We start from the raw sequence: 27,206 nt of genomic DNA, 5'->3' as shown, positions 1-27,206 counted from the left end.
TGTGTGTGTATGTGTATGTGTGTGTACTTCACCTACCTTTGTGAGTTTGCTAAAAGCTGTGCGCTGTCAAAAAACCGCAACGAAATTGCAAAATGGAAAATGAATGAAATTACGACTGTTCCAAAGGGCGAAAAGCTACAAAGCGCACACAAATTGATTTGCAGTGAATTAAAATATATTTACTCACACATATACACGTGTATATATGTATCTATATTTAACTAAAAATGCTATGAGTATCTTTAAATAGTAAAAGTAGCAGGTGAATCTGGCCCATTAAATAGAAAACATTTTTGTGGAGAATTTAAGCAATTTGCACCGCGCATACTTTAGCGATTATGTTTTTGTTGGGAACGTGGTGCATGCAATGTGAGTAACCTTTGCGTAAGCGGGCACGTGATATGTACAAATGTATGTAAATTTATGTACAGTGCGATTCACTTGATTATATATAAATAACTATATAATTGGCGCGTACACCTTTTTTTTTTTGGGTGTTTGGCCGAGCTCCTCCTCCTATTTGTGGTGTGCGTCTTGATGTTGTTCGACGAATGGAGGGACCTACAGTTTCAAGCCGACTCGGAACGGCAGATATTTTATGAGAAGCTTTTTCATGGCAGAAATACACTCGGAGGTTTTCCATTGCCTGCCGAGGGGCGACCGCTATTAGAAAAAGCTTTTTCTTAAATTTTTTGATCTTTGATTGGAACCGACGTTCTCTCTGTGAATTCCGAATGGTAATCACGCACCAACCTATTCGACTACGGCGGCCGTCACTTGATTAGAGTCAATAATTTTTAAGGAAGGAAATGATTACTAAAGCAACTTTATTTGATCTGGTAATCCAAGGGTTTTTGATAATTCAAGAGAAGAATGTACTTTGCTCGAAACTAAACATACATACAAATATTATTCCATCTAACGGTATTTCGAAGAAGTATAACTTCAGCAGCTGTAAATGGGTTCTTGATTTATTGGTTCACTTGAAAAGAGGCACTAATCAAATAAGAAAAAATAATACTAAACATATGAATTATTTTACATTTACTATACAGTGCGACAGATTGCAGGTCATCGGCTCGGATCCAAACCAAACCAATTGCAAATGAAAGTACTCATGTAGAATAGTAAAACTCTAACTGAGTTTTGGTCTACCGGGTCACAATTTTTTTTTTCCAGTGCATTAAAGTTTTGCAATATTAATCAAATGTCATATTAAATAATATGGTAAACCGAGTACAAATATTGATTTTTCTTAAATTTCACCTTAGAAGACTTTTAGTAAAATACACTGATACATTTTTTTAGAACATTTTAACCCATTGAATCCCACCGTTATGTGACTATTTAACCCATTTTTTCCAAAATTGTTCAAAAGCCCTCTTAAACTGGGTATTAAAGGGTTAATATGTTCTACAAAAAGATTCCTTGGAAAATTTCACTAGGGGTTGTCAAAGACATTGAGCACCTATGAGTTAAACGTACTTGAAAAAATGTAACAAAAACGAATGTATGTACAGGTATTTCATGTATTTCATATCCAATAAAACTCTGAGATGTAGTTGGTGGAAAAAGAACTGGGATCTGAAAAAACCACCCGTTTAATTCATTTAGCTAGCCTCCAGATAGTCTAATGAAATTTCAGACCAGGTCATTTTAATGATTCGAATTAAAGCATTTTTGTATTCAAATTGTTGCTCATTCTATGAGATCAAGCCATCTCCGCAGATTTTCAATTAGATTTGGGAGATACGGTGGCTATGTTAAAACATCAACGTTTGGGACGTTATCTAAGGTTGTTCCTGTTAAAAGACCAATTAAAAGGTCCAAATGCTTCACAATCCTCGATAACACCACCTTCACGGCTTTGATGTCAGCTAAAGCGCCTTTCCTACATTCTTAAGTCATGGAAATATTCATTGTATTCATCGGCCCCATTCAGATTGGACATGGTACTACTTTTCCATTCTCCCGGATCGTTATTTGTAAAAGAATTCCAAGCCATGAGGTGCCTTGCAAAATCCAGGCTGCATTCTAAGCAAAATTTATTCAAAGGTGGTTTTTTTGAAATTTTTTATGTCTCCGATTGGTCCCTTCGAACAGTGGATTTGCTGGCTGCAACATTTGCTATTTCTTTACTTTTTGCTGCTTCAAGCGCACGCAATGCTAGGGATTTTGCGGATTTTCTTCTGTGTCAAAATCAAAGCTGTTCTGCTTTTATAGTTTTTAACATAGAGGGCATCTTGTTCCACCTACAGATCCACAACGTTTGGACATCAACCAATTTTTTGGCGATTAGAAAATCCCTCTCAAGACAAGATATCGCCATCTGTTAATCTTTCTGTTTTCCCATTTTTAAGAATTTTCGACCAAATACAATGAATGCTTAAAAACACGATCCCTTTTCACAGCTTCATTTCTTTCTGGTGCTAACCGGCGCCAGTTGCACACACCAAGTGAAGCCAAATCCTTCCCCACCTGATCTTTCCAACGCAGAGGAGGTCCTCCTCTTCCACTTCTACCACCAACTGGTTTTTGGTGGAATATTTTGAAAGTCGGAGCGTTTGTATCCATTCGCTGCGCTATGTCTATGTCCTTGTAAAGCTCATACAGCTCATCGTTCCATCGCCTGCGATATTCGCCGTTGCCATCGTTAAAAGGTGCAAAAATCTTGCACAGAATCTTTCTCTCAAACACTCCAAGTGTCGCTTCAGCGAATGTTGTCATCGTCCACGCTTCGGCGCCATATGTTAGGACGAGCATGATGAGAGCCTTGTAGAGTGTTAGTTTTATTCGTCGAGAGAGGACTTTACTACTCAATTGCCTACTTAGTCCAAAGTAGCACTTGTTGGCAAGAGAGATTCTACGTTGGATTTCAAGGCTGACATTGTTATCGGTGTTAATGCTGGTTCCTAAATAGACGAAGTCTTTTACAACCTCGAAATCATAACTGTCAACAGTGACGTGGGTGCCGATACGAGAGTGCGCCGACTGTTTGTTTGAAGACAGGAGGTACTTCGTTTTGTCTTCGCTTTGCCTCTGTATCCAGTTTGGGGAAGGCAGAACTAACAGCGCGGTTGTTAAGGCCGATGATGTCAATATCATCGGCATGCGCCAACAATTGTACGCTCTTATAAAATATTGTGCCTGAGCGAATAAGTTCTGTGGCTCCGCTCGATCCTCTCCAACATCAGGTTAAAGAAGTCACACGACAGCGAGTCACCCTGTCTAAAACCTCGTTTGGTATCAAACGGCTCGGAGAGGTCCTTCCCAATTCTGATAGCGGTGCTGGTGTTGAGCAAATTCATTTTGCATAGCCGTATTAGTTTTACGTGGATACCAAATTCAGGGGATACCATTTTATTCTATAAAAATGATTGCCTCTAAACAAGTGGACCGGACTGCAAGTGAATGTGTGTGTGTGTGTGTGTGTGTGTGAATGCAATTTAATTTTCCTCTACAAGTAAGTGCACTTCATTTAAGAAAAGGCCATTAAAATTGAGCGATAAATAGCTGCGTGCCAATGAAGCTAAAGTGCATAGGTGCACACGCATACACACACACACTCACACACATGCATACACAAATGTATAAATAATAAAATGTACGTATGTGTGTGTGCTCATTTAGACAGGCAGTTATACGCTTTTCACGAAAAGTTAATACCCTCCAAAGCACTAACAAATATTACCGTTACAACATCAATTGCATGCATTCTATGCTATTTTAGCACGTACTTGCACGCTGCACACCTATCGTAAATCGTTTTTGACCATATCAACTCAACCTACAGTTATTCCAATTCAACTACTGAGTTGCAGCTGGTATTCTAGGCGACTGAACAACTAACCAGCCAACCAGCCAGGCAATGCCTATCGTCGGTCGAAACCGCAGCACGCCGATTGCAATCGACAAATTGGCTTTGGCGCTTAGATTTACTAGATGTGTGTATGTATGTGTTACATGAGTGTGTATGTGTAAGTGTGGCTACAGTATTCGCACAACAAAATTAAACCAGCAACTAAACACTACAGTTTCAATTGCCATCGCAATTACTCGCTGCATCACGTGCACATACGCACGAATTGCCTTTTATGTGAAATTCGAAATTGAAATTATAATTTTCACTTTTAGATATTCACTGGCATGCACCTGAATTAGGAGCGAAATGCAAGGTTAGTAAATTTCGAAAGTAATTTTATGCTTGCATCATTTAAAAAGGTATTTTTTGTTATTAAATCGAACAAAGTTGGGGCTAGCTTGGAAATCGTACCAATGAACGTTGAATGAGATGTGGCAAAGAGTGTTTTCTGCTAGTTGTTTTAGTGAACTCTTCGCCTATGAAAATGGTGTTAAATGGTTTTCTGACTCACCGTTAGTACTTAAGTAATAGAATAAGTGCCAACATGGCTTTCTAACTCCACGCTTTCCATGATTGTATCGACATTTCCAACGATAAGCCTAACTGAGCGCGTCTCATTCTAGACATAGACAGTAACAGAAAAGAATCGTTGGAACCTGCCAGCTGTTATTGCATGCAATACTGCATTGGATCTACAAGCGGCAAAAATTAGTTTGACCCCCTGCTCCGACTTCTCAATTTTTAGAAACTGCAACACAAAACTGACATCATTTACTAGGTTTTTTAATAACTATTGCGTTTCTATAAGAGAGGACGTTGCTACTAGCATAAATTTCTTTTATGTTAGATTCATTTTTTCTCCACGCTGAGCGGTCACTAATCACCACTTTGAATTTCTTGGAGCATTCTAGTTTCCTGTCCATCTTTTCGTGGACTGTCAGGCATGGAGAGTTCAGGATTGAACCCAGAATCCTTTCATGTCCTGCAAGATTGTCTTCTTTGAGATGGAATAGATTAGAAAGCCTTAGAGCTGCACTGATTGCCGTCCCTTTGGCTACAAGATATAGTGGTGGGAGTCCAGTGACCATTCCTAAAGTCACTGCGGGGCAAGTTCACATTGCTCCCGTTACACTCAGACAAGTTATTCTGTATGCCTTGTTAAGTGTTATCTGAGTCTTAGTTTGGTCTACTTTTGGTCATCATACCAGAGAGGGATAGGTGATCATTGGCCCTATTTTTGTTATTCATGTTTTACCGTAAAGCCTTTGGCATACGTACATATATTGCTCTCAAGGCTTTAAGTGATTTTTCCAGGTCAAGGTTTTATGAAGGATTACTCCCAGATATTTCCTGTCCCCAGATAGAGTTAAGACGACGTCCCCTAGTTTAAGTGTCCCTAGACTTAATTTCTTTCTTCACGAGATGGGTACCACACATGTTTTGTTCGGATTTAACGAAAGTCCTTTCTCCCGATACCAGTTTTTCGTAATGTCGAGAGCTAATTGCATGCGATCAGTTATAGTGGAGTCAAGTTTGCCTCTAACCATGACGACTAGATCGTCAGCAAAGCCCTGAACTTCGTATCCGAGATCGTCGAGAGTCCTAGGAGGTCGTCAATGATCAATAGCCAAAGGAGCGGTGATAAAAAACCTCTTTGGGGGCATCCTTTGGTGACACATAATCTTTTTGGCCCAGTTTCCTCCTCAGCATATTGAAAACCCACCTCGTGATTAGTCTATCTACATATTTCCATTAAGTACTGACGTGTGACAGTTTTTTCTACAAAGGAAAAAATCATGCAAAAAATGAGCAGTGGAACATTTATTTTTGGAAGGTTTAAAAGCAAAAGGCCTAGCGTCATTATGAGGCAAAAAGTATGACATAAAGGTCTAGAGTCCACAGTTTTATATATCCTTGAAACTTGGTCTAGAATCCACATACTAACCATACAATTACTTTACAGATGGGTCCAAAATGGCGGATGGAGTAGGCGCGGCTGTCTTTTGCCCTTAATTTGATCTTCAAAAGTCTTTCAAACTTTCTATTGTAATTACTGTAGAATATTTCAAGCTAAAAACTATATCGCAACACAAGCAGCTGAATTCGCTCTGAAATTAACTCCTATCGCCTATAAGGTCTTGATACTCGGACAAACATTTTCATTTATAGCCAAGCGCATATTAAAGCAGTTATAACAGATTCAAAATGGAAGAAATCTGTGGAAATGTGCAGGTCACTATTTACCGGATACCAGAATACAAAGGAATAAAAGGAAATTAGAGTCGATGAGCTCGCTAAGGCAGGCATTTGCTTGCCAAGATTCACCACGTCAGAAACCTACCCATCACTCTCCTTTCTGAAAACGGAACTAAATGAGGTACTAGCCGTGGAAAAGCAGTCGATATAGGAACACTCACCCTCGTACAAAACTGCCAAAAATTATAACAAAGTCTCGGAATACGAAAACTAGAAATTTGCATTTCATCACTCTCTTGTTAAGGCAGCAGAATATTGGTTAGAGTACTGACGGGATACTGTCTCACCCTACATCATGCAGCCAAAATGGGATTAGTCAAGAGGAATGCGTATAATACATCCAACGAAGCAAATGTGGTATGCAGTGGTACTTTGGGAAACCTACTTTGTCACTACCCTGCTCTTTGTAGAACTCGACGGATGTGCCTATGTTCAATCTCGTTTCCAACCTGGAAAGATATTCGCGACAAAATGCTGAACGGCTTGATAAAGCTCGCGAAGTAATGCATTGAGAGCTACTACAAAAAATAATAATTCGACTCCAAGCACATATTCTGGTAGCACAACGGACCCCCAAAGGTCTAAGTGAGTTCATTTACATATCAGCCTACACTACCTAACCTAACCTTAGAAGCAAAGCAAATTTATGAACGAATGTTGAAAGTGTGTAAGGACTAATCGCCATCAATTAGTACAGTTGAAAGATGGTCAAGGACGTCCAAAAATAGTAACAAGACCAGAAATTGTAGAAGAAATACAGGATATAGTATTAGAGAATCGCCGAGCGACTGAAATGGATTTAGTGAAGCCCTAGGAATCTCATTGGACAGTGTAAGCTATATTTTGACTGATGTGTTGGGTTTCAAAAAGCTGTACCGCGTTCGCTAACACTGGAACGAAAACATATTCGAATGCGCCTTTCTCAGCAAACATTTAGCACATTTTCGAAAGGATAAAGTGGAAACGAAAAGTAAAGAGTGGTTTGAACCTTGTTCTTCGACTCCGAAGCTAGGTTGTGTCGAGAAATTGGTCAAGAAGTTGTTAGCAGCATTTTTTTGAGATGCGAAAGGAATTTCGTTTGTGGATTACTTGCAACCAGATAAAATAATAAATTCTGAATATAACACATAGGCTGAAAAGTCCAGGGCCTAACAAAGAAAACACTTTTTTTGTGTTTAAATTTAGTCTTATTTATCAACGTAATTTCCATCTGGAACAACGCAATCACTCAAGTGCCGCTCTAACACTTCAATACCACTTTTGTAGAACGATTTATCTTTTCCCTCTAAATAGGCCTCAGTTTCAGCGAGCCAGTTTTTTAGGTCTGCGAACGGACAATAGTCGCTGAGAGCCAAATCTGGCGAATACGATGGATGTGTGGATGGGGAACAAATTGGAAATTAAATTTATTTAAATTCGCCATTATTTCGATTGACTTGCGACTGCCTTGTTTTTGTCCAAGAGTGTGCAAACGCGGCACCCACTGTGAACAGAGTTTTTTTCATAGTCAAATGCTCGTGCGCTCTAAAATTGAAACGTTCTTTTGATATATTTACGTCGTCATCTAACTGACGCAACTTCACTTTTTCATCATTTAAAACGATTTTGTGGATTTTTTTCATGTTTTCTGGTGTTACCGTCTCATTTGGACGTGCACTGCGTTGTCTTCGCATCTTCGGTGTTTCTACGACCACGTTTGAAGTCAGCAAAACTTCGTTTTATTGTTGCTTCTGATTGAGCGGAGTCCCCATAACACTTTCCCAGCCAATGCTTTACTGGAACGGTAAAATCCCATCAAGAAGCAGTGTAAAATTAAAACACGAAATTCTTTTCGATCCATTGTTTTGAAAATAACCAAAGTAGTGACACTCTTAGCACAATAACTCACGAACTAATGAATAGAATGTCTTCAAACGGGTGTCTTTTTAAGGTTAGTACTAACTGAAAATGTGGAAAATATAATAAAACTATTGTCAACTATATATTAGGACTGGGACTTTTCGGCCTATGCGCCAATTGTGACCTTTTAGACCAATTCGAGGAAAAAATTCGTGAAAAATACCCGATTTCTTCCCGTATGCGTCAGCTTGGCATTACAGTCCGGGGTGGACTATTGTCTTCTCAACTATTCGCCTCCATTCATCTTTTTCATTTCATTTCATCTTTCGTATGTCGCCTTCCACGCCTTGCACCCATTATCTTCTTGACCGGCTTCTCCTTCTTGCTCCTTCTGGGTTTCCTTCAAATACTATTCTGGTCGTTCTTTCGCTGCTCATTCCTAAAACGTGTCCATACCTCCGTAATCTTTGGGACTTTATAAACCTCGTTACAGTTCCTCCCGCGATTAAAACACCGGATACGATATGTACCGTTTTCTATTCGTGTAGGACCGGGTATTCTATTAAGAATTTTTTCTTTGAAATCACATCAGTAAATTCACGTCATTGACTTTGAGGACCCATGTTTCACAGCGGCAGGTGAGAACCAGTCTTATTATAGTTTTGCGCATTTGGAGGTTTTGTTCCTTTGGTATCAATGACGACTTCATAAGTTTGATATGGGCAAAGTATGCTCTGTTAGCTGCCTGAATACGGTCTTGTATAGATAAGGACATATCAATGTTTACACTGAGTACTACGCCTAAGTAAAGCGTTTTTCAATAGGTGCGCTTCAACTTTTTCCCGATAGGGAGGGCGAACGACGCAATATTTTTTATTTTTCGCTTGTCATTTGTAAACTTCATTAGTATACATTTCATCATGGAACGCTACACACTTGAGCAACGATTGCAAATCGTGCAAATTTTTTATGAAAATAATCGTTCTGTTGCTGCTACTTTGAGAGCATTTTTTCCAAAAAATCATCTTCAGTGATGAAGCTCACTTTTGACCCAATGGCTTTGTCAACAAGCAAAATATGCGTTACTGGGCAGAAAGCAATCCACACGTGATTCATGAGGCACCGTTGCATCTCGAAAAAATCACTGTTTGGTGCGGTTTACATGCCGGCGGCGTAATTGGCCCATATTTTTTCGTTGACGAGAACGATCGCCACGTTACTGTGAATGGAAATCGATACCGCGACATGATAAACGATTATTTGTGGCCGCAATTGAATGGTATGGACTTAGGCGGCATGTGGTTTCAACAGGACGGGGCCACAAGCCACACAGCGCACGCTACAATTGATTTGTTGAAGAGTAAGTTCGATGAGCTCATTATTTCCAGAAATGGACCGGTCGAATGGCCGCCGCGCTCGTGTGATTTGACGCATCTAGACTATTTTCTTTGGGGTTATGTGAAGTCATTGGTCTACAGTAACAAGCCGGCGACGATTTGTGAGCTCAGAGCCAATATTGAACGCGAAATTGCTGGAATTTCGGCCGATTTATGCAAAAGAGTGGTCGAAAATTGGGTTCAACGATTGGACTTCGTAAAACGTGCGCGCGGTGGTCATGCAAAAGAAATCGAATTTCATACTTAAATGTATATGTTCAAACTCGATAATAAAAAAAAATTAGTTAAAAAAATCAAACCGTGTGTGTTTTATTAAAAAAAAAAGTTGAAGCGCTCTTACTGAAAAACGCTGTATTTAAACTATTGTATGCACTCAAGAGTATCTTCATGTATCTTTCTATATACACCCCGTCGTAAATTAAAACTAATAAAAATTAAAATTAAACACATTACTATTTTTTATTAAAATATATATTAGTTCATACTACAACAAAAACGATGTCCCACAAAGCTTCAAACGCTGTACAAAATTATTCTCATCAACACTTTCAAATCTTTATCCAGGCTAACGTTTGATGCGTTTCGATGTTCACTTTCCAATTCAGCCTTTTGTCTGTCTCCGCATCTTTTTATGTAATTTACCTTAGAAGAAAGCAGCTGTTGGTTAACTTTAATTAGTAATCGGCATAATCTTCACTTTCCGAATTTTACTCAAACAATAATTTAATACCAAACAGGCAAGTTACCAGACCTTGTATCAAATTCTACTCTCCATGGATTTATTTATCTCATTAATTATTTTTTAAGAATTTGCAGCGACTTGGTTTTAGAATAAGCGAATAAAGGAATCTATTTTTAGTGATTGACACAACTAATTACGGAAACCACATAATGAAATAATGAGGAAGTTTTCAATTACGTACAAGTACTAATATAAACATATTAACAGATTTACAAGTATGTATGTACGTGTATGGGGTTGTGTGCCTCAAGAAAATTCTGAAAGAAAAAATCACGGAAAGAAATAGTTCGCAGAGACCAAATAATCCGCTAAGAGGTGCTAAGCTTGTGATTCTTATGTAACGGTACTTATATATGTTTGTTGGAGCACAAAACACAGCATACACAAATACATACACATATATATGGCCGTGTGTATGACTACGTGTCAACAACTTAATTTGACACTTTGAAGGCGTAAATTTGTGCCAACAATAAACTAAACAAAACTTCAACTCTCAGCGAACGCCAGACAAAGTGTTAGGGTTTTTTTTTTTCGAAAGAATATCAGTGCAAAGAAACAATTTGAAAGGGCAATCGTAGAACAAAGGACGAAGCAACAATTCAAACTTTAATCGTCGATGAAAGCTAAACACAAACAATGAACTGCGGAGGAGTGAAGCAAGAGAAAACGATAACAAACGATACAGACAGATACAATTGGGCTTTTCATCGATTACGAAATTCAATATCACATTGCTGATACCACAGACAATGGAAGCAGGAAATGAAAAACAAATACAATAAAATCAGAAAAAATGAAAATCGAAGTACAGAGACTGAATTAAAAGGTCTGAAACTTTTTTCCTATAAAAGGCGAAAAAATAAATCAATGGACGAGTTAACCATTCGGCTTTATTAGTTTTGCAAATTTACAATTTGATTTTAATGTTTACAAATGGCAACTTTAACCTGTCGGTAGATATATTTTTATACCAGCTGATTTACCAGCAATATTTGCTTGAATTCAACAGGCCAAATAACCGCATTCTCAAAGGCATTATAACGGGGCACTGCACTATTGGCACCCTGGCTAGTAGAACGGGTAGAACTCACAATGACTTCTGCAGGAGCTGTAGAGTTGAAAAAGAAATTGAGTCCATACAACACCTCCTCTGTGAATGTCCTACACTTCAAAAAAGAATTGCTAAATATCTTGGCGATTCTTTCTTTGAAGGCCTGGGAGACTTGCAAAATGTCTCACTGAAGGGACTAGTTACCTTCTTAAAAAGATCTAAGTGGTTTAAGCAACATAGTTAGGGAATGGAAATCAAATGCAGATATCACAATGGGCCTTAGGGCAACCGAGTGTCTTGTCTTAGACAAACAACCTGGCTTCACTAACTTAACTTACTGGTTACAGAATATCAACTTGGTTTGATGTGACTCACCGAAAACACGAACAGCTGGTTTTATGGATTAATTGAGGAGATGCCTTATATAGGTATTATAAAGCATAGACCCATAAACCTGCAAGAGCAGTATTCGCCTCCATCTAAAGTATGGAACAGGTCAACCTACAAAATGCTAAGCTTTCTAAATACTCAGGCTGAAGTGAAATGTATATACATATATATATATATATATATATAATATATATATATACTATATCTAATTGACACAAACACCCCATTTTGGTGTTCGGCCGAGCTCTTGCTCCTATTTGTGATGTGCGTCTTGATGTTTTCTACAAATGGAGGGACCAACAGTTGTATGCTACTTCTGAACGGCAGATGGTTAAGAGGTTGGTTTGAAAAGTCTGGGCAAATTCAGACACATGACACCTCTAGCGCAGATTTAGGTTATGTTTAGTTGATAGCATCTTCTAGAAGAACACACGCCAAGTTTCAACCAGATCGTTGAATTGTGTGTGGTATTCGCTTGAATCATCGAGGAAGTCGAGTGATTTTCCTTTTCCAACACGATAGCGCACCAGCTAGAATTCCAACTCGTTTTAAATCTCCCCTATACTCTAGGCTTGGTTCCCTTGGATCCCACGGACTACTATTTGTTCCGCAATTTGAAGAAATGGCTAATGGAAAAAAGATTCTATTCAAACGAGGAGGTGTTTACAGAAACGAAAGCCCATTTTTCAGACTTGGACAAATCTGATTATTGGGAAAGGATCAACGAACTAAAACAACCATAAACCTAGTAGGAGACCATGTCGAAAAAAAAATGTACCCCAAAGAATTAAGTAGATTTTATTTTTGCACGGACTTTTCAAAAAACTCACGTATGAAGGGCTTATCATTACAGAAATTCATACAGTAGCTTATGTCAGTTATTAGAAAAAAGATCTTCTCTCATTTGCGAGGCGTCAAACCTGTGCAGTCATGCACCAATCCATTCGGCGACGGCGGCAATCGAGTAGTAAAGTCCTCTCTCGGCGAACAAAACTAACCTTTAAAGGGGCTCTCATCATGCCTTTTATAACGTATGGCGCAGAAGCATGGACGATAATCACATCTGATGAGGTATCACTTTGAGTATTTGACAGAAAGATTCTGCGGAAGAGTAGTACTTGGGCTTTCGCACATTTCCGACGGCGAATATCGCAGATGATGGAACAATGAACTGTATGAGCCTTACGACGGCATAGATAAAGTATAGCGAATAAATATCCAGCGGCTTCGTCGGCTGAGTCATGTCGACTGCATGGATACAAACGTTTCGGCTCAGAAAGTATTCAATGCGGTACCAGCTGGTGGTAGCGGAGGGAGGAAAAGGCCTCCACTGCGTTAGAAATACCAAGACTTGCCTTCACTTGGTGTGTCTAACTGGCGCCGGTTAGTACGAGTAAGAAACGACTGGTGCGCTTTGTTAAGGGGTTAGAGGTAGTCAGTGGCACGAAAAAATGATGATTTTTAGTAATTTTTTTTTTTTTGCTAGCCAATTGCTTTTTTTTAAATAAGACCATAACATTAATTCGTCACGTTTCGACTTGAATTTAGCAAAATTGAAAAAAAAAAATTAATTGTGAAAGTTATCGCTGTTTGTGTGGAGCCCGTTTCTCCTGAAGTCCCTTGCGGTGATTATCACAAGTCCTGGAAATTCATCTAAAATCAATCGGAGACGAGAAATTAGTTTTTCTAATAGATAATCTTGTGCCTGATCGATTTTTTTTTTCAAAATTAACAATATGGCGACCTCAGGAAATATTTTTCAGATTCTCGAGAAAAAACGGAAAATGAATTGTTTTTTATGCTTTTCAAAAGCAGTTACAGTGATCACCAGTTCAAAAAACATTGGTTTGAGAAAAACGCATTTAAACTTTTACTATCGATTACCGAAGCGCCCAAGCGCCCTTTGTTGAATAACATGGATTCACTTCAAATTTTCACACAATATTTTTAATTGTCATTCATTCAGAATATATAACAAAAAAATCCAATTTTTTGAAAATTCTGACTACCCCTAACTCCTTAAACTCGACCGCAATCGCATAAGCGGTTATCGCGCCAATCACGAAAAAGGAGAAGAATTTATTACCTATTCTTTATTTTAAATTGAAATTTTTATGAATTAACGACCATTTTTCTTAATAGTAAAAATCTATTTGTTTGTGCCCTAAGTTAAAGATTATTTGTAGTACAGCTTTCGTTCCGCGAAAATTGTAAAAAAATAAGTTTTTTCCACGTTCTAGAATGGCTTAACAGTTTTAATGGCAAATAGATTTTTCTCTTCTTTCTTTCTTCTTCAATTCGGCACTATTTGGAATTCTTTTCATCGACCTTGCTTCCTGCTTCCACTTTTCTTGAATTTGTCAACGTTCCCCAGCTGTACTGGTCATATGAATTAGACCTCACTTTGATGCAGCCACGACTGCTACATTCGCAGTTGCCGACTCTTTGCTCCTTTGCTTCCTCTTGCAATTCTGGTTTGTTGACTTTGTTTGCTTTTTCTTTAGTTCGTCGTATGTTTTGCTTTATACTTTAGCCTTAATTTGTAGTTAGATTTTTTGTTTTTTTGGTTGTTTAATTTCAACTTTATTCTCTCACAATCCAACGCTGCGTTATTCAATATGTAGATTTGCCCTCAACTGCCACTCGGCTGACAGAATTGAAGTAAATGTACCATGCGCTTTGCCGCTGTGTGGCAGCACACGACTGTCGCTATTGATAGTACATTTGGCTGCCATATACATACAGACACATTGATATCCCAAATACCCAAATCGTAAAAGTTTGCCACCGAAAAACAAAAGCATAAAGTTTTTCGTGCGCGCAACTTCATTTTTCTTTCAACACTTTTGTGCAATGTACAATGCGCATACGGAATATATGTACTACTACTACTTTTTTCTTTTCGTTTTTTCTACTATTTTGTTATTGTTGCATTTTATCAAACTTGTTGTTTATGTCGCTTGCCAATACTCGAAGTAAGTTAGTTTTTGTTGCTCTTCTTTGATAGCTGTTGGTTTTTTTTGTTTCTATTTTTTTTGTTTTCTTTTTCTTGTTTCGGTTTTTTTTTTCTTTTATAAAAGTATGTCTATTATTGTATTTTTTTTTTTCTTATTCATTGCTGCAAAAAATTTCATTCTGCATTTTGTTTGCCACTTTCCTGCTTCGCATTTGATTTTTCTTCAGTCATGCTGAGCTCCATTGACGCTCTGGGTTAACATTGTCGAAAAGTCAATTTAAGTTTTGTGCCATTAAGTCGTCGTTAACGGTAGTGGCAACGGTAGCAACAAATTACTAGCTGGTGGCAAGTCCTGGTTTGTGTATGCCAGGCGAGAGACGTGTGCTTACTCGCACCCTAGCAAAAATTGCTGCCAACGCCAGTGGCTAAAGCAAAGAGTTTGCTGAATTTCGCAGCGGCACCAACAGTAACAGCGAAAGCTTGAACAATTCACAACAACAATGACATTCATTTGCAGTACAACCAAATTCGTCTAGGGCCACAACCGCTGCTCAGCTAACGGCTTAGTTCACCACTTGGCAGTGTCGTCCTTTCGTCATTTACGTATCCTTTCATATTTACCAGAGTTTCCTTGACTTGTTTGCTTTGCTACTTTTAAATAATTTGCAAAGGCGAAAAGCGAATAGTTGAAATTATTTTCTTTACGAATTGCTGCAGGCTTCGATCATCCAACGTCCACGCCATCGTCAGCAGATTATCAAAAGCAGATTTATTTATTTACGTATCTTTCCGGCGCTTAGCCGTTAGTTCACTTGCTTATTTTCCAATCATTTTTGGCCAACAGGGCGACTCACAGTTATTTACTTAATATAAATATTTAACTCTGATCGACTTTGAGTTTGCCAAGTAGCGTAGAAATGCAATTAAAATGTGCTTAGGTACATAGAGATTTTTCTCCTCTCCCTTGCCTTTGCCTTTGTCTTGACTTTGTATGTGCCGTCATCTGCTTTTAGTAAAAGAATCATCTACTTTATATGTGTTTGGTTTTTGTCTCATTGCAGGAAGCGGAAAATGCCATTACCGCCATGAATGGCCAGTGGTTGGGCTCACGTTCGATACGCACGAATTGGGCAACAAGAAAACCGCCGGCGACAAAATTGGATGGTAAGCAAAACAAAATTAAATAGCAAATAAAAATTAAAAAAAAAATAAGAAAAAGTAACACAACAATTTAAATAAAATGTCATTTATTAAAGCAAACAAATAATAATTTTCTAATTTTACTTTACAACAAAAACACTCACTTTCACACACAAATTAAAACTAAATTTATTCTTTTCTAACCAATCAACACTTTTGCGTTTACATTTCCAATTTTGTTAATTTCGTTACATTTATGGTTTTTTTTTGTTTTTGTTTTGGATTTCTTCTCTTCAGTTAATGCAAAACCTTTAACCTTCGATGAAGTGTACAACCAAAGCAGCCCCACTAATTGCACTGTCTATTGTGGCGGCATCAATGGCGCATTGTCCGGCTTTCTAAACGAGGAGATATTGCAGAAAACTTTCTCTCCCTATGGCACAATTCAGGAGATAAGGGTATTCAAGGACAAAGGATATGCTTTTGTGCGGTGAGTTTTAGCAAAAATAAAGTAAAATTTAAATGAAATAAAAAATTTAATCTCATAAAGTAAAAGTTGTGCAGCAAAAAGCGTAGGTAAGCGCACGCACACAGAGACACGAGCTGTCTCACTTACATGCATATATTATACATATAGGGAGGGACATATATTAGGATGGCCAGAAAAAAAAACACATTTTTCATACAAAAAATTTAAAGATGTCATCACATTTTTTTTTCTGAGGAGGTCCCTTAAACTGGTTCTAGGTATGATAAAAAAAAATAATATAGTTGGCTGAATTTTTATTTTTCATTGTTTTTTTTTTATCAAATATTTACACGTGTCTCTAACTCTTTGAAAGTTATTATTCAAATCCTGTGGGTCTCAATTTTACACATCATTAATATTTAGTCTCGTTTTTTAATTTCTAGTCGCATATGTCGAAAAATTTATACCAAAACAAAAAAAGGGATTAATAAATTTTTTTTTAATATAAAAAATGGTCGACATTTAAGAATTAAAAGGTGGGTGAAAAAATTTCAAGACACTGGTTCTGGTTCTGGTCGAGGATAGAAAAAGGCAGAAAGAGTGACGTCCAAAAACTGGACGTTTTGTTCAAAATATCACTGCTGTAGTGCAAGATGTTGCTGCATAAACTTCAACATCGATATCTCGACGCTCTCAACATTTAGGCATTCCACTTTTCGGCGGATTTTACCTGTAATCTGATCAGGGTATACATTTTTTAAGTAATAGCCGTATTTTAAATAAGAATAGTGAAACCCGAAAGTTCTCGCTCTAGCAGCGATGCGCTGTGGAGATCAACGAATTAGGAAATCATCTTATGCACATCAAACGCAGAAAATGGCGATGGATAGGGCAGCAAACCACCAGATAGCCTCTCAAGAGTGATAGTGGACTGTAACCCGCTAGAAAGTAGAGGTCGCGATGGGCCAAAGAATACCTGGAGAAGGTCGATGCTCCGCGAGCTAGCAGATGCCGACATCACATGGGACGGCGCGAAAACAACAGCCCAGAACCAACCCAGAACCGAAAAGTCTTATCGAGGCCCTGTGCTCGCAAGCGGAGTGAAAGAGCAAACAAATAAATAAAAAAATTTGAAAAAACTTGGTTTTTTTTTAAATATGTTTTATTTTAAGGCTTCCACCAAAATCTTTCGAAAAAATTTTCCGATCTCTTTGAACTAATCCGATTTTAAATGATCTCCAAAAACGGAGTTTTTACACATAAAATTAGTTTTTAAAAATTAACTAAGTCAATCTCAAAATAACTGAATTATTTCGAAAAAAAAGTTCCACCTGAAACAAAATGTGATATTTGCGAAAATAAAATTGGGAACGCGAATGAGTTGTATTTCAAAACAATGAAAAGACTGAGAAAATGCCATATAATACTGGCCTAGCAGTCTAAATGGGTCACGACTTGGCTGAGTTATTAAAATTTTTCAAGCAACAACATCGAGACTTGCGCCGCAAATAGGAGGATGAGCAGCACCCTAAACGGGTGTAGGCGCCAATTATATATTTTAATATATTATATTCAAATTTTTCTCTGTCTATTTTCCAAACAAGGTCAAAACGTGATTTTTTTCAATTTCAAACGTTTATTAACAAAAAATGGTCACAAATTTAATCTTCAAAATAATAGCCATCGCTAGCGGCACATTTTTCCCATCTCTCAGGCAATTTGTGGATGCCGCGCCAAAAAAATTGGCCGTCTTTGGTCGCAACCCATCAACGAGCCATTTTTTGGCTTCTTCGTGAGAATTGAAGCGCTGCTCGGAAAGTGCGTGGCCCGTCGATGTAAACAAATAATAATGGGAACACGCCAAGTCTGGTGAGTAAGCCGCATGCAAGAGCGGTTCCCAATCGTACGTCTCCACCAATTCTCGGGTCGCTCTTATTCGATGTGGCGGTGCATTGTCATCAAGAAAAATTACTTTGTGACGTCGATCGGCATATTCTGGACGTTTTCGGTGTATAACGCTGTTCAAATCGGCCAATTGTTGTTGGTAGCGTGCACCGTCAGCTGTTTCACCTGATGTTAATAGCTCTTACCAAATCATACCACGCTGATCCCAGAAAACACACAGCATTGCCTTGCTGCCGAAGCGATTTGGTTTGGCCGTTGTTTTTGGCTTGTGGCCGGGCGGATCATTCGATCGTTTACGCTTGGGATTGGAGAAATGCACCCATTTTTCATCACCCGTAAAGATTCGATACAAAAACGACTGTCTTTTGAACCGGTAGAGCAGCATTTCTTACTAGTGGTTTTTCGGTTCTCTTGCTGCCTTTCAGTCAGTTCATGCGGCAGCCATCTTCCGACTTATAAAATCATGCCCATGTCTTTCAAACGTTTCGAAATGGTTTCTGGGGTCACTCCCAACTGCTCTGCCATCATATCTTGCGTTTGACCTTCATCTTCATCCAACAATGCTTGCAATTCGGCGTCCTCAAACTTTTTCGGTGGCCGGCCACCGTCCTCGTTCTCCACGCTAAAATCACCACTTCGGAATTTTTCAAACCACCTGAAGCACTGTGCTCTACTTAGAGCATGTCCACCATAAGCTTCTATAAGCATTTAATGAGCTTGACAAGCGTTTTTCTTCAATTGATAACAGAAAATCAACGATGACCGCAAATCGTAGTTTGAAGGCACGAAATTCGATATTTTTAAGAGCGACAAAAATGCATTGTTGTATGAAACGTAACAAACTATGTACTGAATATTGTTGACAGATGACAGACGAAAAAACAAGACATTTGGGAAGGTTTAAAAATACGCCTAGAGAAATCTATGGACTAATAGCTGGAAGTCTCATTTCATAGGTATATAAGTACCGTAGTATCTTGATTCTGTGAGTTCAATTTTTTAACATTTTCATACAGACCATCTTTTAATCAAACCACTCAAACATCTGCGACCATTTTTTGGTTTGATTCGTTTGAAAAAAGGATTTTAAGAAATTAATAACTTTTTTTACTTTAATTAATAATTTTTTGCATTTAATTTATAATTTTTAAACTTTACTTTACAATTTTTAAATTTTAATTTATATTTTTTTATTTTCAATTTATACGTTTTTAACTTTACTTAATAATTTTTTTAATTCTAATTTATAATAATTTATAATTTTTTTGTTTAGATTTACTATTTTTTTTAATTTTAGCTTAAACGTTTTTAATTTAGATTTATAATTTTAAAATTTTAATTTATAAATTTTTCAGTATAATATTCTTAAATTTTATTTTTTATTTAAATTTATGATTTTTTAGGTTTACCTAACATTTTTTTAATTTCCATTTATAATTTTTTTATTTCAATTTTTAGTTATTAAATTTAATAAAAAAATTTCTTGTTTAAATAATAATTTTAGTTTTTAATTACAAATTTTTATTTCACATTTTTTTAATTTTAATTTATAATTTTTAAATTTTATCAGTAAATTTTTTAATTTCAAATTATATATATTATTTTTTAACTTTAATTTATAATTTTTTAGTCTTAATTTAACTTCTTTTTCTATTTTAATTTATAATTTTTTTAATTTTAGTTCATGATTTTTGTTTTTAATTATTAATTTTTTATTTTCTATTTATAATTTTTTAGTTTTAATTTATAAATTTTTCAACATAAAATTCTTAAATCTAATTTTTCAATTTAAATTTATGATTTTCTAGGTTTACCTAACAAATTTAAGTTTTTAATTTTAATTTATGATTTTCTAAGCTTGCCTAACATTTTTTTAATTTCCATTTATAATTTTTTAATTTTAATTTATATTTTCTTTAATTTTGTTTTATAAATTGATTCATTTTAAATTTTTTTCAATTTTAACTTATAGTTTTTTTTTTAATTTTAATTCATGATTTTTATTTTTAATTTATAATTTTTTAGTCTTAATTTAACTTCTTTTTCTATTTTAATTTATAATTTTTTTAATTTTAGTTCATGATTTTTGTTTTTAATTTTAATTTTTTATTTTTTACTTATAATTTTTTAGTTTTAATTTATAAATTTTTCAATATAAAATTCTTAAATATAATTTTTCAATTTAAATTTATGATTTTCTAGGTTTACCTAACATTTTTTGGTTTCCACTTATAACTCTTAAATTTTTATAAATAATTTTTTAATTTCAAATTATAATTTTTTAATTTTAATTTATTATTTTTTAGCCTTAATTTAACTTTTTTTCAATTTTAATTTATAATTTTTTAATTTTAATTCATGATTTTTATTTTTAATTTATGATTTTCTGGTTTTACCTTCCATTCTTTTTTAATTTTAGTTTCATTTATTTTTTTTTATTTTAATTAAAATTTTTAAATATTAATTTATAACTTTTTAATTTCAATTCTTAATTTTTAAATTTTAATTTATGCATTTTTCAGTATAAAATTCTTAAATTTAATTTTTTAATTAAAATTTATGATTTTCTAAGCTTACCTAACATTTTTTTAATTTGCATTTATAATTTTTTAATTTTAATTTATATTTTCTTTAATTTTATTTTATAAATTTATTAATTTAAAATTTTTTTCAATTTTAACTTATATTTTTTTTTTGTAATTTTAATTCATGATTTTTATTTTTGATTTATCATTTTTTAGTTTTAGTTTATAATTTCTTAACTAAATTAAAAATTTTTTTAGTTTTAATTTATAATTTTTTACTTTTAATTTATGAGTTTCTAAGCTTGCCTAACATTTTTTTAATTTTAATTTCTATTATTAAATTTTAATTACATTTTTTTACTACAATTTAATAATTTTAAATTTAATTTATAATTTTTAGATTTTAATACAGAATTTTTTAACTTAAATTTATAATGATTTAATTGCAGTTTATAATTGTTTTTATGTTATTTAATAATTTTTTTATTTATATTTATAATGTCTTAATTTTAATATATATTTTTTTATTTTAAATTTATAATTCTAAAACTTTAATTTATAATATTTTAGTTTTGATTTATATTTTTTTAGTTTGAATATTAAATTCCTAGATTTTAATTTACCAGCTTTTAATTTTAATTTATAACTTTTTAATATAAATTTTAAATATTTTTAATTTTAGTTTATAAATAAGCGTTTTTTGTCTTGTTGTTTGCATGAAAAGTGCTGCACCCTAATGCGTATGTATGCACTTAAATGTATATCTATGTATACGTAAAACATTCATGCATAAAATACCTGCGTTTATGAAGGCAGCAATACACCAAAGTGTATAGTTGTCACAACTACGCAATTTTTATTTTTTATTTTTTACTTTATTCCCTACTAAGTTATGTACCCCAGCATTAGGGCAGCTGTATGTGTGTAGTTGTGTGTGCATACCATATTTGAAAATAGTTGCAAAAGCTGTGTGATACTTTCGATTTAGTTTATAAAGCAAAATTGCAATATGGTATTTAAATTTTGTGATACCTCGCCGGTGTTGCAAGTTGTTTTCCCCAAGGGCAGACAGCGACACGCATTGAACGCATAGAATAGCTTAAATTTGCTGAACAATTGTGAAGTAAGAAATATATAAAGTTTAAGATACTTACATAAGTTCTTTAAGTTAAGCAGAATTTTATTTTTTTGTTTTCTTTTCTTCTTTCTATATTTATGGCTTCTCAGCGAGTTTGTAGCATTATCGTGGATATCTAATACCAAACAACATTACAAAATAATAATTTTAGACTTACAATGCCCCGTAATTGATGCAGTTCAGTAAGATGAAAAAAGTTGGTTTTAATTTGCTGAACAAAACTTTATGGAAAATTAATATTTCAGATTAACAAACTTTTTTTGCGGTTTACGATTTTCCATTAAATATTTCCTACTTCTCCTCTTTAACACAAAAAATTTAAAACTAAATTTTAGCTAACCAAAAATACATATTTTTTTCCTATTAATAATATTTTCAATTTCTGCAGTGTCGCCAGAATAACCCGTAAACTCTAATGACCACTGCTTGTCGAAATTAATCTATATTAAAAGGGTGCCGAAGATTTCTGTGACAAAATGTGCAGCAAAGGGTTTAAATAATTATTGATTTCACTCGCACAAATATTCCTAAAAAGGTGTATAAGCATATACATCGCTAAAGTCGGTATACGCACACATAAATATATTAAGTCTGCCTTTTCTGCAACTTTTTATTGTTTTTTACCCCTGCTGCCGAACGTTTTAGATGAGGCAACTTTTAGAGCCTTTTACTTATTCACATTTCCTTTTTTACCGTTTCAAGTCAGGTTTATTAATTAATTGGGTCCCTTTTACTAGTTTGCCATTCTTACTTTTCATAAAAAACATCAATCAATCATTTTACAATTAACCCAAAAATTTTCTAATTCTTATACTCGCAGCCATTAACCTTTTTTTGTTTTTCTTCTTCGCTTGATATTACCAATGCTGGGGGCCCTTTTGTCCCTCTGTTAGCAGTGTTGCTGCAAAAACTTTCAGAATTGTTGCGTTTATATTTAGTAAGTAGAGCAGCTGTAGTGTGTAAAGGTGTGGCAATTAACTTCCGGGAGTTTAGTTATAACTCGGAAACAGACAACACGAAACGGTATCCTGCTTTTGAAAAGAGGTTACCTTTTTTGGGCTCGATTTGAAGCTTTTTTATATATTTTTTTTGTCCTTTATGTTTTTATGTTTTTTTCTTCTTTTTGTGTTTTGTTTTTCAATTATTTTTGGGTTTTTGATGTTAGTCGTTACTAGCGCGTAACCAGTCATATGAGGGTTGCTATGTACAATTTTGGTCTAGCTGAAAACAGTTTTATTGTTTTTTAAAATAGTTTCCATGATGATTCCTTTTGTATTCGTCTCAACCAATTTGCGAAGCCTTTGTCCAGTTGTATTCCCAAGGTGTTTTTAAAATTATCTGAATCAAATTTGGTACAAAAACACCCAAAAAATAAAAATGAAATGAAATCTTAAAGAAAAATCTTCGAAAATGGAGCGTATCAAGCCCCTTTTCAGTAACTGAGTGATAATTCACATTTCCAGTTGCCATTCGGGCAAGATCGTCTGCAAATATTGAAAATTTACCGCCAAATTTGATGTTGCGTTGCTTGAACAGCAACTTAAACTTAAACTACTATACTAATATATAAGTATGATACTAACCGCGCTTTGCGAAGAAATTTGGTTAAATAGTTAATTCACAGAATGAACTACCCCTTCATCCATATAGTCATAATCCCATAGCCGATGAAACCATTTCCATGAAGACTCCAAGACTGAATAAAAAATATTTAATAACCTGACTCACCATAAATTAGCTACATACATATACATATATATATGTACGATTAATTTGAAATCTTATTAATTCTCTGCATACTAATGCCCACGATTTTACTTAATAATTTCGCTCACATCACCGATATTTTCTGATTATTTGGATTTCATTCCCGGAACTTGTCGGTGAGGGAAAAGTGACAACGAGATATTTCATTATTGAGATTTGATATATTCCCAGAATTTTTTCTTTCCAACATTACAAGAATTCTGTGAGCCTATATTCCCATGGTTGAGTCCACTGCACCTTAGAATTGGGCAGGTATGGAGAAGCGCTTACTGAGACGGGATTTTGCTCGGCGTAAGAGAATTGTAACTTAGAATTTGCCTAGCAGTCCAAAGTGTCTGTAGTAGCATTTGTTGGCAAGAGGGATTTTCCATTCAAGGCTTATATTCTTGCAAGTATTAACAGTGCCCAGAAGTAAACCAAGTCATCTACTACTAGAGAAATATAAATCTAACCAGTAAGGTAGATAGGCTATATTCTCTTACCTTCGTTCAGCGAAGATCTAGTGGAACGTATTGGAAAAAGTCAAATTATTTTTAGCGAGATTTAATTTACTGGTACTAGTAGGGGGTAGTTGGTGGCCGGCGTAGCCGAATGGATTGGTGCGTGACTACCATTCGGTAAGTTTAGATAGGTAGGTTCGGAACTCCGTGCATGAAACTCCTAATGATGGAAAAATGTTTTTTCTAATAGCGATCGTCCCAAAATAGGCAAAGGCAAAACACCGAGTGTATTTTTACCATTAAACCACATCTCAATAAAACACTTTCCCGTTCGAATCGGCTTAAAACTGTAGGTCCCTCCATTTGTGGAACAACATGAAGACGCAGACAATAAATGGGTTCCACCACCCAATAAATGGTACAAACGCCAATTATCTGTTTATAAGGTAGTAGGAACTTAAATCTAGTGGTCAAGTACTAGAAGGATATGTCTGAACCAAAAAACATCGATATACGAGCATCATACGCTAAGATCGAACTATTATTATAGGGTTCAAAAAGTCTTTGCACTTACAGCGCCTGTCGTGTACTGCAGCGAGTGATGTTGCCACTAAAGCGATCCCTCCTCCTATTCTGGAGAGACTCCCTTCTCAGAACTATTGACTATGGGAATAAATTTCCGCCCTCATTAAAGGAGGTGTTGCTGCTGATACTATTTTTGTGTTCGCTCTAGAAATATGCTGGTGATTTGAAGGTGTATATTTAAGGTCTCGATCGCTTTAGTTGACATTCGTTTAAAGTGTGAAGATCCCTTTTTATCTGACGTCAAAAATGATTACCTTCGTCCCGAAAAAACAGCTTCGAAAAAACAGCTTCGAAGGGTGTCATCTATTATAAACTCATTGAACCATCTGAAACCGTCACTGGCGATCGCTACTGATTGGAGCTAATGTATTTGAATCGAGCTCTCAAAGAAAAGCAACCGGAATGGGACGGTAGACATGACAAACTGATGTTTCTGCATGATAGTGCAAGGCCACACGTTACTAAATCGGTCCTGAAATATTTAGAGGGACTGAATTGGGAAATCGTGCGCCACCCGCCTTATTCCCCAGACATTGCACCTTCGGATTACCATCTGTTCCGATCAATGCAGTGAGGGCTTATTGGAGAGCGGTTCACTTCTTACGAGAGCATCGCAAACTGGCTCAATGAATCGATCAAGTCAAAAGAACTCGAATTTTTCGTCAGGGGAATCCATATACTGCCTAAAAGATGGAGTAAAGTTGTAGCTTCCAATGGCACATACTTCACATAATAGCATGTATTATTTCATTGTTTAAATAATTCGTTACTCTGGCTATAAAAGGACGGTAACTTCTTTCCATACCCAATACTTTCTGCATAACTTCGAGAGGGCCCAGAACGAGGTCCACAAACCAGTTCTATTCATCCACGTCCGGGTCCACCATGCTTGAAGCCAGCTTCATGCTATAGGCTCGTCTTCTTATGTCTCTTTTGTACTTTTTCGCTCTATTATACTTCGTCGAGGTCTATCTTTTTTCTCCGTAATACGCCTTGACCATATCTTTTAACCGCATTCCACTTATCTTCGTATTCAAGCATCTTACCGATCACATTGGTCGGCGCGATGTTGCTAATCTGCTTCCTTAAAACATCTCTTTCTGCGAACCATCTGTCGCAACTAAAGAACCTGTGTTCGGCATCATCGCGCAGTGCTTCGCAGTAAATTAACCTGAGGTCGCTTATCTTACCCATGCGGTATAGGTATTTCTGAAAGTATACGTGGCCTGAGAGAAACTGCGTCATGATATAGCTCATTTAGCCCAAGTCCTTTGACCCCATTTGTCAATTGTAGGAATCAGCTTCGCCTTCCATCTGACACTCGATCCAGTATCCCATCGGTTTTGCCACCGTTGAATGGCTTGGCATCTCCGTTCTGGGACGCTAGTGGTTGCTGCCTGTTCTGGTTCCAATCGTACCCGGGCCATGAGATCGATTGGTGTCTCCCTACTAATCACAAAAACTTCTGCGCCTGAGACAATGCAGTAGGCTGAAGTAACTTGGAGTGGCGCTGTTCGTTGTACATCCTCCAATGTTTTGTGCTTGGTTCTGCAGTTTGGCGTATCTCTCCATCTTTCGCTGCCGTAAAGGAGAATTGGGTGAATGACCCCCATGATCATCCTTCTTTTACTCTGTATTGATCCAACTATGTTCGCCAGTAGTCTACTTAGCGTTCTCATAATCTTGCTTTAGTAGCCGCTTGCCGTTTATGGGTCAAGAACGTAAGCCTGCAATCAAGTTGAATGCCCAGGTATCATATTTCACTGTTTTTTAGAGTAACTAGAGACGTGTCGCTTAGTTGCATACTGATCCCGAGTGGCATGTAACATCTTGTGATCACATTGACTTCGGTGTTATGTTTGCCGAGTTCCAGGTCATAGTCCTCAAGCCAAAATTGGGTTCTAAATGCGACTTGGATCAGGTCCGACTATAACTGCTTAAGATATGATGAAAAACTTAAAAAAGTAACCCACGTTTGGAAAAAAAATACAATTTTCTTCGAAATTAACTTCCAAAAATACTTCAGGCTGCGTTCCACTTTGTTTTCTTTCCAACCAAAGTTGAAGTTCCCTAACGTATTAAGAAGGTTCACGCAGTCATGTACCAGTTTTGAAGTTTTTACAGCTGATAGAAGAGCTCTTGACTATCTGAAAGTATGTAAAGGGGGGTGCTCTCATTTTTTCACGGAAACATTCCTTCACGCATATCTCAATGGCATGTGTTTCTGTCTGGAAAATTGTTGCGTTCCATTGGAATATTTTTTTAGAATTTAGGCCGGTTAATTCCTCCCCTGTTCTACAATAATCCAATTTCGACCTATCATTAAACCATATCGGGCAAGTCTGAAGGTGATAGAATTATTTTTCTAAGCTGCATATTCATTAATAAGAACTTGAAAGTTCCTGAAGAGAATGAGTTTGGGTGATAATTTATCAACTCTATAAAGAAAATGCGTATGTCAAAAACCTTCTTAGACCCAACTTAGTAAAGATGCAGTTGATTGCGCGATTTTTGAGTTCGCTGATATCATCGTAGATATCATTAGCGTGCGAGGAAAATTAAACACTCTTGTGCTCAAAGTTGATTAAGCTCTGCAGCTCAAATTATCGTACCTATATATATATAATTGGCGCGTACACCCTTTTTTTTGGGTGTTTGGCCGAGCTCCTCCTACTATTTGTGGTGTGCGTCTTGATGTTGTTCCACAAATAGAGGGGCCTACAGTTTTAAGCCGACTCCGA

The 27,206-nt window shown here is 35.9% G+C and overlaps 1 protein-coding gene across 1 annotated transcript in view; it reads left to right on the top strand.

Moving 5' to 3' along the window:
• The window catches only part of LOC129252955 (cytotoxic granule associated RNA binding protein TIA1), a 145,832-nt gene that overhangs the window by 82,781 nt on the left and 35,845 nt on the right, over positions 1 to 27,206 (top strand). The window contains exons 2-3 of the mRNA XM_054891152.1: positions 15,558 to 15,660; positions 15,934 to 16,126. Coding sequence (XP_054747127.1) covers positions 15,582 to 15,660; positions 15,934 to 16,126 — 272 coding nt within the window. The 5' untranslated portion in view covers positions 15,558 to 15,581. The remainder of the gene's footprint in view (positions 1 to 15,557; positions 15,661 to 15,933; positions 16,127 to 27,206) is intronic.

The sequence above is a fragment of the Anastrepha obliqua genome, chromosome 1 (genome assembly GCF_027943255.1).
Source record: "Anastrepha obliqua isolate idAnaObli1 chromosome 1, idAnaObli1_1.0, whole genome shotgun sequence".
Taxonomy (NCBI): Eukaryota; Metazoa; Arthropoda; class Insecta; order Diptera; family Tephritidae; genus Anastrepha; species Anastrepha obliqua.
The sequence above is the reverse complement of the archived record's forward strand: the minus strand, read 5'-3'. Positions and strand labels throughout refer to the sequence as shown.